Source organism: Aaosphaeria arxii, assembly GCF_010015735.1.
Source record: "Aaosphaeria arxii CBS 175.79 unplaced genomic scaffold BU24scaffold_6, whole genome shotgun sequence".
Classification (NCBI taxonomy): Eukaryota; Fungi; Ascomycota; class Dothideomycetes; order Pleosporales; genus Aaosphaeria; species Aaosphaeria arxii.
This window is the reverse complement of record NW_022983479.1, coordinates 2,631,773-2,644,030: the sequence shown is the minus strand read 5'-3', so window position 1 is coordinate 2,644,030 and position 12,258 is coordinate 2,631,773. Positions and strand designations below refer to the sequence as shown.

Genomic DNA, 12,258 nt, shown 5'->3' with positions numbered 1-12,258 from the left:
GGAAAGCCGCGGCCACGAGAAGACATGAATTGTATATCAGCGACAAGAGTGTGCGCAAAGCGAGAGACAGTGTTGGGATGTTGGCAGTTGACGCTAAAGGTAGTGTATGGTGGGAACCACGATGAAATAGTGAGAGTGGAAGTAAGGTTGGAAGAATGATGGAAGAAGACGTGGGAGAATCAAGGCGGGGGATGCGAAGTTGATATTTGTAGATCAGGCTGACCAGACTGGGTGAGGTATGACGGAGTGAGCGGTTTGTTGCCTAGGGAAAGGAAGAGATCGGAAAGCCGTGCAGTGCTAGCAGGGAGATGAATTACCGGGCTGGACGAAGTGGAGAGGGAGGTACTGGTAGGCAGCAAGCGCAGGCAGCGAGGCAGTTGCCTAATGATGTTCTTCCTAGATGGTAAAGTAGGTAGGTAAGTAGTAAGTAGGGAGAGTACGAGGTAGGTTGAGGTGAGTAGTAGGGCGGAGAGGGCCTTAAGAAGACAAGGCTTTGAGGGAGGTTGAGACAAAGTGCAATAGTAAGCCGCAAGACAAGGAGATGAACGCGGATGGATGTACAGATGTGCAGATGTAGTGCAGATGTGCAAGGTTTGATAACTTGTAGTTTGGAGCTGAGTTGATGTGAGTGGATGCAAGCTGGGGGGTTGAGTTGCCGTGGCGCATGTATGACACGTCAAGGTACTGATTTGATTGTTGGAGAGACGTGAGAGGATGGAAGATGATGGTTAGCAGCAGCAAGAACAACGCGAAACAGCCTTGAGTTGAGATCAGAGACAAGATTTTGACTCCATCGAACTGCATGTGCCTGGCTGGTAGATATTGGTAGAGCGTGGCGGTGTAATAGGCAGTAGGCTGAGAGTGTACAATGCCGCACCGTACGTTCATTAGGTCTATGCTCACCGGAACAAAGGAGAAGGGCTGAAAGGCTGTCCGGTCACTGTCACTGTCACTGTTACTGGCGCGCGCTGGTTTCTGCAAAGCTTTGTATCAGACTGCACGGTGTTTATCGAAAGTCCCAGGGGGTTAGTGATTCATTCTCCCGTTTGCTGTTCGGGTTGCTTTGAGATTGCATTGTTCTGTTCTGGTCATGTTTGAGTCAACCATATTCGCACTCGCTCCAGAGCAATCCCGCAATGCACGGATAAGATTGTTGGAGGGTATGCAGACATGTGGGGATACTTTGTGTTTCAGCATCACATACGCTTTGCAGTATCTCGTTCTTGTGTGTGTCTATGTATGGTCAGTGTGAAGATGGTGTTGAGGTACAAGCAGAGGTACAAGGTGGAACAGTCATCATCGATCGTTAGTCATCTTCATGGCCTAATTAGTACTAGTGACATGGTCCGTGTTATCGAAAGAGATTCTTATCGATAGGACGAAACCCCGCCATCGGAGGTTTAACTTTCTGTTCTCCGTTAGCGCCATTTTCCCAATTCCTCCCACTAGGGCGACCTTTTTTTTTATCGTCCCATTCACTTGGGGTCTTTTCATATCTTGTTGAATCTCGTTACTTGAATCATGGTCCGTTTATAGTCCCAAGGCCTTACAATCTGCATTCGGGGCCTTTTTCATTCATTATCCTTTAACCAAACGACACAGTGAAAGTGCACATATCCAGCATTGCTTTCATTATAAAAAGGCACAAATCTTAGACCCACCTCAGCGCTCCGTGCTTCCGCCCCTCCTACGCGCCTGAGTCACAACCTTCTTCAATTCCACAACCATCAGTCTACCAATTCGCAAATCAATCGACCATGGCAACTCTCATCAAAGTCCCTTGTTCGTCCGCGAACATTGGCCCCGGCTTCGACGTCATTGGCCTCGCCCTCAACGTCTACCTCGAGGTCTCCGTCCAGATCACCAAGAAGGAAAGCTCTGAACACTCCCTCAATTGTCGCATCACCTACGAAGGCCTCGGCGCCAATTCCGTTCCTCTTGTTGCCGAAGACAATCTCATCACCCGAACAGCCGTCTACGTCCTTCGATGCAACGGCATCCGCGCATTCCCCAGCGAGACCCATGTCCACATCAAGAACCCCATTCCGTTGGGGCGAGGATTGGGCTCCTCAGGCGCAGCCATTGTCGCCGGCGTCAACTTGGCCAATGTGGTCGGACAATTGAACCTCTCAAAAGCTAGGATGTTGGACTACTGCCTCATGGAGGAGCGCCATCCCGACAATGTCGCCGCCGCGCTCTACGGAGGCTTCGTCGGAACATATCTCAGAGAACTCTCCCCCGAGGACACCGAGAGGCTTGAGATTCCTCGCAGTGAAGTGCTGCCAGAACCTGCCGGTGGTGTCGACACCGGTCTTCAACCTCCCCAGCCGCCATACAACATTGGATCCTTCAAGAAGTTCAAATGGGCCCCAGAGATCAAGTGCATATGCATAATACCAGACTTCGAGGTCTCCACAGCAAAGGCCCGAGGGGTCCTCCCCACGACTCTCTCGCGAGCCGACGCCATCTTCAACATGCAGCGCCTCGCACTTCTTACCTCCGCACTGGGAGACTCGCCCCCAGACGCAGAGGTCATCTACACCGCCATGCAGGACAAGATGCACCAACCGTACCGACGGGGCCTCATCCCCGGCCTCACCGAGATCCTCCAGTCTGTCACTCCCCAATCACACCCAGGTCTCCTTGGAATCTGCCTGTCTGGCGCCGGACCCACCATCCTCGCCCTGGCCACCCACAACTTCGACTCCATCGCCGAGCATCTCCTCGCAGAGTTCAAGAAGGAGAACATCGAATGCGACTGGAAGCTCCTCCAACCCGCGGAAGAAGGCACAACAGTCACCACTCCCTCCACGGACTCCACTCGCCCAGCAGGAGAAGCCCTCACATACGCCTCCGCGGGCGTCAGCATTGACGCCGGCAACGAGCTCGTCAAGCAGATCAAGGCCTCCGTGGCGACCACCAAACGGCCAGGCGCGGACGCAGAAATCGGCGGATTCGGCGGGCTCCTCGACCTGCAAGGCGCAGGCTACAAGGAGCCGCCGATCCTAGTCGGAGCCATTGACGGCATCGGCACGAAAGTCAAGATCGCGTTCGAGATGGGCAAGCACGACACCGTGGGCATCGACCTCGTCGCCATGAACGTCAACGACCTCGTCGTCCAGGGCGCCGAACCCCTCATGTTCCTCGACTACTACGCCTGCAGCCGACTCGACGTTTCCGGGGCGGCCGCCTTCGTCCGGGGCGTCGCAGACGGGTGCCGACAATCCGGCGCCGCGCTCATAGGCGGCGAGACAGCCGAGATGCCAGGACTCTACAAGGAGGGCGAGTACGACGCTGGCGGCGCGGCCATCGGCGCCATCGCGAAGGGCGCGACCATCCTCCCGGACATGAACGCCATGGCCGCCGGCGACATCCTGCTCGGCCTGGCGTCCAACGGCGTGCACTCCAACGGCTTCTCGCTCGTCCGCAAGATCATCGAAGTCAACAACCTCTCCTTCCACGACGCGGCCCCCTGGTCCAGCACGCCCGGCGAGACCATCGGCGCTGCGCTCCTCGCCCCAACGCGCATCTACGTCAAGCCGCTCCTCGCGGTGTGCTCCAAGGGTCTCGTGAAGGGAATGGCGCACATCACGGGCGGCGGCCTCCTCGAGAACATCCCCCGCATGCTGCCGTCGTCCCTCGCCGCCGAGGTCGACGCCAGGTCGTACCCGGTGCCCGCGGTGTTCAAGTGGCTCAAGCAGGCCGGCCGCATCGCGAACGTCGAGTTCTGCAGGACGTGGAACACGGGGTTGGGCATGATTGTCGCGGTGTCGCCCGAGAACGCGAGACAAGTTACGGAGATTCTGCAGGAGCACGGCGAGAGCGTGTATGAGGTTGGAAGGCTGGTGAACAGGAACGAGGGAGAGGAAGAGTGCGTGGTGAAGAACATGCAGGTTTGGGAGTAGAAGTGTGAGAAACCACTTGTCTGTTTGCTTGCTTTCTTGTCACGGCATCATATTTAAAGGCCGAATCAAAATCAATTTCCTATATAGTTCAAGTAAGAAATGATATCTAACTCCCACGATGATCAACCCCCAATTATCGTATCATACGATACCCATCATCATGTTTTTAAACCTAATCCCAAGAATAAGAGAGAACTACAGCTCATCTTGCTAATAGAGATATAATTATAGTCGTTGGTCCTATGGCTTCATGATTTCAACATTAGTATATTGACTTGTATAGACTTACCCATAGCCCGACAGTAAAACACAACCCAAACCCCCGGTCTTCTATACATAGACAATGAAGTATTCAACAGCGTATGAATAAGTGACAGAGTCAGACTAGAATCAAAAATTTACCCCATCTTACGTGGAGAGAAAAGTATACTTACATCTACAACAATGGTCTATAGGCCTCAGTAAGTCTCGCAAGTCACCATTCTCCGACCATTCGTCTCCCATGTCAGGTACCTAGGTAGTTACATATATAAAATGGAGATCACCCGAGTGATAGTGGGACCAAATTAAACCCATAAATAAGCTTTACTACAACTTATGTTTTACAAGCGTTTGGTTGAGCCTACAGTACCTATATAAAGTGGACTCACGTACGAATCCATCATCCCATCTCCCCAAAAGGGAACACAGACAGGCGGCGCATCTGAATGGAGCGCCGTGTTTCCGCTGCCTGATTCGGTGGTTAGAGGCGCGAATGGTTGGGCTGGAAGGTTTTCTGCGCTTCATATTACGCATCTGAGCTGAATGGTTGTATGATGTATGTGGTGCATCTCCCCTCTGAGAAGTGTTGAGAGAGGGGTGAGCAGTATTGCGTGGAGGGGTAGCTGTCGTTGTGTATTCTAGAACGGTGTGTATGGCGTGCGTCAGACTGTACACCCCCATACTCCATACACATTTTCATATCACCATTCACGTCTACTGTGTACGTGCAAGCATATGTGCGTGTATGTGTATATGTATGTGTCAGGCAAATCGGTGTGTCTTGCGTGGCGCACAGCACATCCAGCCCCATCTAATAATGGTCGGGATACATGGTGGGCGCGGCGCATCGCATTGACGGCGGGGGAGGGGAGGATTCAGTGCGTTTTGTTGAGGATGGATGGGACCCACTGCATGTGAAATGGACAGTACTGTGTATGTACGAGTACGGAGAACGGGGGATGGTATGTCATCGGGGGTTTAAAGCAGCTCTGTTTGCGTCGTGTCTATGGGGTGGTGTGTAGGTTGGAACGGTGTAGTTACTACTATGTGATGGAGAGGGAGGGATGGTTGGTTGGTGGTGAATGAAAGGAATATTGGATATGGGCGTAGAATTGTATTGGGAATTGTACGAGTATCTAGACTATCGATGTTGATATTGATTGATTATTTAGGTGAGTACCTCTTACTACTGAGGGGCAACACGTATTGACTGGAACAGGACAGGGAGAGCTTGATGGATGGAGGGGCAGCCGCACAACACCCACCACTACGAGTAACGAAGTATGAATCACCACATCCACCACATCCATCCACCCCTACACTACGAATCATGGTTCAATAGGCGCCCGTGTTCTAGTCTCTCGCTGAAAGATAATCGTACATGCGCTGGGATTGCGACTCAACAAACCGTACAATAACTAATGATTGTCGGAGGGATCATGGCGAGCTGAGCATCCACTACAATGTATACAATACAGCATTCATGGCGATGATTAAACAATACCTAGAAAAGAAAAAACCAGACACTACACATCTACAAATACTCGCACGAGTAATCCACACTGAGAAGATACATCTGAATCTTGGAGTACTGTAGTAAGCACAGCGCCTAGACTGAAGCCATACTGCCCCCCAATGATGCCCTACCGTATCGGTGCCGGCGCCCGTTCGTTCCACAAAAGAAGGTCGAGGGGCATCGAGACATGAGTCTCCCCATCTGCATCTGCAGCCTGCGACAGGGTTGCCACATACGTACATACATACTCGACTACAAAGGGAGTACAGAGGGTGGTGGTACGAGAGGGGTGTGTGCAACGGGAGTGTGAGTATGATATGACTACAACATCACGAATAGTCCTTGCTGACTGGGAGATACATGCTGGCGAGAATAAAAATGTTGATTATATGGAGGGGCTACGTTTGAAGAAAGTCGATAATATACGAATGGCGAGTGATGAATGACGAATGATGAATGGATGAGCAGACGGCGGGCATCTCCCGCTCCGGCGCATGCATGAAGTTGATGCGTATAATGTCTTACTATGGCGTATTGGGAAGTTAGTGGCTACCACAAAGGATAGATACAAGATACAAGATACAAGATAGTTACGGAGTGCTTGATGCCTAGATTATTACTGATACCATAGGCGCATGCTGGTGTTGTGTATCTAGACAGTATGAGTAGTATCAGTATACGTACTATGTAGGTATATTATGGATCTTGAATGATCAGGTCTTCAATGTATGGGAGGTAAATATTTCAAAGAATTACCTCTCCTTTGATCTAAACCGTCAAAATAACAACAATAACACTGCTATCTAGAGTATCTAGAGTCCCTAGTACTTCTAATCTACTGGACTAAGAGAACAGCGAATCGGTCGCTTTCTCTTCACCACCATCACGGCCACCACCGATTAGGCCACAATAGGCACTTGAATCTTACCTCCCTTATCTTGTTTGTCTTTCATAGTCTATTCAGCCTCCCTATGAAGTCTTGAAACCATACACGGCGTGTATTCCGTAGAACCCCCAATTAGTAGAGTAAAGCATGGTAACGTTCTGTGTACAGTAGAGTTCAGTAGTTAGTAGTTGAGCTAACGACACTCTATTTTCTCACCGACTTCTTTCCGCCATCCCAAACCCTGTCAATTGTCCTTTTTTTTCTTCCTTTTTTTCTCCTTCTCTTCCCAAACCCTGCCTTTTGCCTTACCTGGAATCATAACCCCATACCATACCATACCATACCTTACGAGTACCTTGACTCTATTACGGAATTCCCTTGACAACCCTGACCCTGCCTGCTTTGCCTATCTGGCCTGCCCTGTAACTTGTAACTTGTAACCTTGCCCTGTCCGTCCACCTAATCTACTCTGTCCACCACCACCGGGACCACCACCACCAACCACCACACTCGACGCATCCTCCTTCTCCCTATCCCGAATCCCTATCCATTTTTCTTTCTTTTTTCCTCTTCTCCTCTTCTCCTTCCTCTCTTCTATTTCTTCAACATGTCCTCCTCCCCTTCCATCCAGGCCGACGCTACATCTTCTCACCCGCCCGCGCACAAGCCTGACCCCACCATCCTCAACACCAACAACACCTCCTCAACAACCACCACATCCGCCGATAACAACGATGCCTCCCAAAGAGGACTCTCCTCCACCGGTGCCTCCGCCGCCTCCAAACTCGCCAGTGCACAGATGAGGCTACGAGGTGCCCTCCGCCAATTCCCCGACTTCCCCTCCCCAGGTATCTTGTTCGAGGACATCCTCCCCATCTTCGCCAACCCCTCCACCCACGAGGACCTCATCTCCGCCCTCGAATTGCACGTCGCCTCTGCCTACCCCACCAAGCCGGACGTCATTGTTGGCCTTGACGCTCGCGGCTTCCTCTTCGGCCCCAGCCTGGCCCTGCGTCTCGGTGCTGCTTTCGTCCCCGTGAGGAAGCAGGGAAAGCTCCCCGGCCCATGTGAGACCGCCAGCTACGAGAAGGAGTACGGCCAGGATTTCTTCCAGATGCAGGCCGATGCCATCAAGCCTGGCCAGAATGTCTTGATTGTTGACGACATCATTGCTACTGGTATGTGTTTTCTCCTTCCTACACTTTTTTTCTACTTTTTTTTTCTGGCTCAATGATCACCCCACCTCACGCCGATCCTCCACCTTCGATCACTATAACTAACGTACAATATAGGCGGCTCCGCATCCGCAGCCGGCTCGCTCGTCAAGAAGCTCGGCGGTTCCCTCGTTGGCTACGTCTTCATCCTCGAACTCGATTTCCTCAAGGGCCGCGCGAAGCTCGATGCCCCCGTCTACACCCTCCTGTCGAGCCAGGAGGCGAAACAGTAAGGGATTATTACGTCAAAACCCTGCAGCATGTGCACATACATCACACCACATCGCTGGATCAGATCATGCATGTTTCCTGATCCAGCATTACACACAAAATTATTCAATTTCAACCATACGATTCTATAGACACGGTTAGCATGGGACGGCGCTGGAGGGTTCTTAGTTGTTGCTTGCTGCCTGCTCAACGCAAGGGAAGATCGCTCGTCTCGTCCGATCTGCCATGGGAAAAGCTACCGCACACATGTCGCACAGACATTAGGCATCAACACGTTGTGGCACAATGCTCAGGCATTGGATCGAACTTAATACTGGCTGCTGAGATTTATCGCGAGAATTTTCCCGCTCTATGCCACGATTGGAAGCATTGTGCGCCTTTTTTTCGTTCCTGGTCGAGTCCGGACCATGCGGGTCAGACGCGGCAACGGCCTTCCTATTCCGATGCGAGCAGGAGGGGCTGGCACAAATAGAAGGATGGGATTGCGGATCCCCGTTTTGATTCAGATTTTTCCCTTAATATCTCTGTTCTTATTTGAAAAGGAGAAAAGATGCCGTTTTACGATTCACGGAGATGTTATCTTATAGACAGTTACTTGAGTTGGAGAGAAAATACGTTGAATATCTTCTTGCATCTGGGCGTATATCTTGGAGAAAAAGCGCTCAGTAGTGATTGATGTTTGTTGTCATAGATGAGAAAATAAAAAGTTTGGTCAGTTCGATTCGAAGCCCCAACCACGCTAGCAAATCATCAGATACCTTACACAGTATTTTCAAATGCATGCAGTCCAGATGAAAACGTTTCCGTCATTATCAAGAGCATTGTTCCTATTTATAACGACATCATCAGCACCCTGAAAAGGCTTCGGTATAAGACCAATGCTTCCCCGTCGCAAAACGTGAAGCAGCAACGAGAATCTTTCGTAAAGACGTGCGTGTCCATGTAGGTATCCGACTCTCCATGTCCTGTTACGGTTTAGCGCAGATGCTGTACAACAATTTCCTGAGTTGATTACCCCTCCGCTAGTCCCCTTTCGGATGATTCCGGGATCGGAAGCTGGAGGGTCCCCCGCCATCGGACTGAGGTATACTCACATACATTACACAGTGTACAGTGACATACATAGTGTGCATAGTAACATAGTCATTCATCACCATCCGAGAGTAGCCATGCAATGCCGTAACATCTTCACTTCCCTCTCACGACAACACCTCCCCAGACTTCTTAAACACAGCAATTCCCTCCGTCCAGTCCTCCCTCGACTCCAATTGCATCACCACCTCACTGCACCCACTCGCTACCCTTTCTCCACCACATCCAACACCATGTCTGACGTCAAGAAGATCCTCACCACCGAGGCCTGCCCTCGTAAGCTTCCTCATCTCTCGTCGTTGATAATCCACAATTGCTAATTTACGAAACAGCTGCTGGCCCTTACGTATGTCAATTCCACCTCATCCCTCCCTCCCTTACTTGCCCCCGCAATTACAACCCCAAGAACAAATCCCCAGCACTAACCCCCCTCCCACCGCAGTCCCAAGCCATCGTCGCCGGCCCCAACATCTACGTCTCGGGCCAGATCCCCGCCGACAAGACCGGCGCACTCGTCGACGGCGACATCGGCGTGAAGACGCAAGCCTGCATCGACAACATCAAGGCCATCCTGGCCGAGGCCGGCAGCGATATCACGCGGGTGATCAAGGTCAACGTGTTCCTGGACGACATGGCCAACTTCGCGGCCATGAACGCCGTCTACGAGAAGGGGTTCGCGCATAAGCCCGCCCGCAGCTGCGTCGCCGTCAAGACGCTGCCCAAGAACGTGCCCGTCGAGATCGAGTGCATTGCGTACCAGGGTGAGCTTGCCAGGTTGTAGTGCCTGATATTTGCTGTTGACGGCTTTGTAGGATAGATTGTCGGCGAGAAGAACGAGACGATGGAGGATGTGAGCTGTTGAAAATAGGAAAAGTTGCACTGGAGGAGAGGGTGGACCAAGGACTTCGTGTACTGTGTGTGTACTGTCCAAACAAAAAAGGAATATTTGCCAGACATTGGCATGGAAATGCGTTATTGTCCACCTACCTTGTTGCATTTGACGAAGTTATTGACCTTCCCTGATAGCATTGTTATCGACCTGGACCACCGTCGATTCTCTATGTTTGACGCGATACCTCCCAAGATCCCAGCCAGGGTCGTCCATCTACCAATTCCCATTTCGATCTTGGCGACTTACTTTCCGTCGCGACCAAGTCCAATTGACACACCATATCCAACCCAGAAACTCGCCTACCCAAGCACCTATACTCAAAGTCAATAAATCACCCCCCAAGAATTGCTCAGCACGAGGTGTCGTCTGGTATATACAGCGGGATGTAGAAATTAATCTATGCGGCTAATAACTGCCTACACATGACGTGCAGATCCCTGGACCATCACAACCGAGAGCAAAACAACAAAAGGTGTTCACTTCTCGGAAACATCGACCTTCTGTGATATCCAGACTTCGTCGCCCCCGGAAATTGTGACGATGTATTTTCGACGACTTAGTTGAATCGCAATTGACTAACAAACCACCGGAAGCAGATCCACTCCACGACCAATTCACCATGCCATCACCATCCAAACCCTCGCTCCTCTCCCTCTCTCTCCTCTTCTTTCTCCCTTCAACAATCCTCGCGAGCAGCTCCTCCAACCTCGGCGCCGTCAACCCAGACGACCTCATCGACCCTTCCACCGGCTACCTCAACCCCCAGGCCTACCTCTCCACGCACCCCAAACCCCCCTCTACCTCCTCCCACGCTCCCTGGACCACCCCACCCCTCTGCCACACCTCCGCCTCAAACTCCTCCCTAAAATTCTGCACCTACACCTCCGCCCCCTCCTTCCTCAATGGCCTCTCCCTCATCACGACCCCCGCCCTCGCCGGGCTCGCAATCCCCCACCTGGACGAACACCCCGTCCTCCAATTCTTCCCTTCCGACGCGGAAGCCGAGGACTTCCTCGGCACCTCCCGCCCGTACGCCGTCGAGGATATCCCCGGCAAGGGGAAAGGCGTCGTGGCGACGCGCAGGATCGCGCAGTACGAGACGTTCATGGTCGACCAGGCGAACGTGGTCATGGATAATCGCATCGAGAAGGCGCTTACCGCCTCGCAGAGCCTCGAGTTGCTGCGCCGGGGGGTCGATGGGTTACGGGATCCCGGGCGGGTGAGGGGGTTGAGTGGGGAGCATGCGGGGAGCAAACAGTCGAAGTCGAAGATGGAGGGGGAGAAGGGGGAGGAGACGGTGGATGATAAGGACGAACACGTCATGTTGACCAATTCGTTCGGGACCGAGTTCGAGGGGGAGAACTTCAGGGCCGTGTTCCCGCTCGTGTCGAGGGTGAATCATGCTTGTGATCCGAAGTACACCCTCCCTCCCCTCATCTCCCCATTTCTCTAGCGTCGATATGTGAAGAAGGTCGTGTGTATGCTAACGCAAGCGAAAAAAGCTCATTCGTAATGTTCTCCGCGACCTCCCTCTCCATCGCCCTCAAATCCTACCGCCCCATCCTGCCCGGCGAGGAAATCACAATCTCGTACGTGTATCTCGGCACGCCGACGCCGCACCGGGCATCCCAGCTCAAGAAGTGGGGGTTCGAGTGCGACTGTAGCCTGTGCTCGCGACCCAAGAAGGAGATCGAAGAGTCGGATGAGAGGAGGCGGAGGATCCAGGAGGGGGAGATGGAGTTTCAGAGGTTGTGGGAGCAGGAGAGGTATCAGGCGGCGATAGCGAAGGGGAAGGAGCTTGTGAAGTTGATTGGGGAGGAGGGGTTGACGCCTATGTGAGTTTGATTGCGTTTCTTTGGAGTTTTATCCTGGGGACTTTTGTTGTTGTTTCTGCACAATCGTTCAAGCCCATTCCCCATTCCCCAAGGAAGATGATTGACGCAAAGGGCTGGCGATACAGCATCCTATCCTCCATGAACATGCTCCCGGGCCAGATGAGCCGGGGCAAAAAGGCCGAGGGCTGGCTCGGGAAGATGATCATGGAGAGATGAGTAAGTTTGTCCCCTACCTTACTTTCGTTTCCCTTCCTTCTCCCTCTATCTCATTACTCTGTGGTTTCCTTTCTCCGTCTTCGTGTGCTCTTTCTTTCATATGATACATGTGCATGTTGATAGTAACATTGTACGCGACGCTCGCTTTTCTAGGAGGTACAGCTCCCCCCTTCCCCTTTTCTCCCATCTTCTCTCCCTCTCTCATACCCT

The 12,258-nt window shown here is 52.2% G+C and overlaps 5 protein-coding genes across 5 annotated transcripts; all 5 read left to right on the top strand.

The window, feature by feature from the left end:
• Positions 1 to 1,448: 1,448 nt before the first annotated feature.
• On the top strand, positions 1,449 to 4,038 carry BU24DRAFT_425017 (phosphoribosylformylglycinamidine cyclo-ligase). Its single transcript, XM_033528641.1, has one exon. It carries the CDS (start codon positions 1,758 to 1,760, stop codon positions 3,903 to 3,905), a length of 2,148 nt encoding a protein of 715 aa, XP_033382356.1. The 5' UTR covers positions 1,449 to 1,757; the 3' UTR covers positions 3,906 to 4,038.
• Positions 4,039 to 7,175: 3,137 nt separating this feature from the next.
• Positions 7,176 to 8,015, top strand: BU24DRAFT_350876 (adenine phosphoribosyltransferase; the record flags this gene model as incomplete). Its single annotated transcript, XM_033523662.1, has 2 exons — positions 7,176 to 7,746; positions 7,861 to 8,015. The coding sequence occupies 2 exons, from the start codon at positions 7,176 to 7,178 to the stop codon at positions 8,013 to 8,015; spliced, it is 726 nt and encodes a 241-aa protein (XP_033382355.1).
• BU24DRAFT_250778 (uncharacterized protein) lies at positions 7,979 to 8,635 on the top strand. Its single transcript, XM_033522379.1, has one exon. It carries the CDS (start codon positions 8,156 to 8,158, stop codon positions 8,483 to 8,485), a length of 330 nt encoding a protein of 109 aa, XP_033382354.1. The 5' UTR covers positions 7,979 to 8,155; the 3' UTR covers positions 8,486 to 8,635.
• A 703-nt stretch (positions 8,636 to 9,338) lies between these two features.
• On the top strand, positions 9,339 to 9,886 carry BU24DRAFT_434857 (L-PSP endoribonuclease family protein-like protein; the record flags this gene model as incomplete). Its single annotated transcript, XM_033530054.1, has 2 exons — positions 9,339 to 9,381; positions 9,525 to 9,886. 2 exons carry the CDS (start codon positions 9,339 to 9,341, stop codon positions 9,884 to 9,886), a joined length of 405 nt encoding a protein of 134 aa, XP_033382353.1.
• A 473-nt stretch (positions 9,887 to 10,359) lies between these two features.
• BU24DRAFT_250913 (SET domain-containing protein) lies at positions 10,360 to 11,992 on the top strand. The gene is made up of 2 exons (XM_033522380.1): positions 10,360 to 11,413; positions 11,500 to 11,992. The coding sequence occupies exons 1-2, from the start codon at positions 10,617 to 10,619 to the stop codon at positions 11,834 to 11,836; spliced, it is 1,134 nt and encodes a 377-aa protein (XP_033382352.1). The 5' UTR covers positions 10,360 to 10,616; the 3' UTR covers positions 11,837 to 11,992.
• The last annotated feature ends 266 nt before the right edge of the window (positions 11,993 to 12,258 follow it).

What these genes read in the sequence shown, in the direction of transcription:
- BU24DRAFT_250778 (XM_033522379.1), top strand. Translation starts at nt 8,156, where the DNA reads ATGGGACGGCGCTGGAGGGTTCTTAGTTGTTGCTTGCTGCCTGCTCAA.
- BU24DRAFT_425017 (XM_033528641.1), top strand. Translation starts at nt 1,758, where the DNA reads ATGGCAACTCTCATCAAAGTCCCTTGTTCGTCCGCGAACATTGGCCCC.
- BU24DRAFT_250913 (XM_033522380.1), top strand. Translation starts at nt 10,617, where the DNA reads ATGCCATCACCATCCAAACCCTCGCTCCTCTCCCTCTCTCTCCTCTTC. An exon ending in AATCATGCTTGTGATCCGAA is followed by an intron (nt 11,414 to 11,499) that starts GTACACCCTCCC and finishes AAGCGAAAAAAG; the next exon opens with CTCATTCGTAATGTTCTCCG.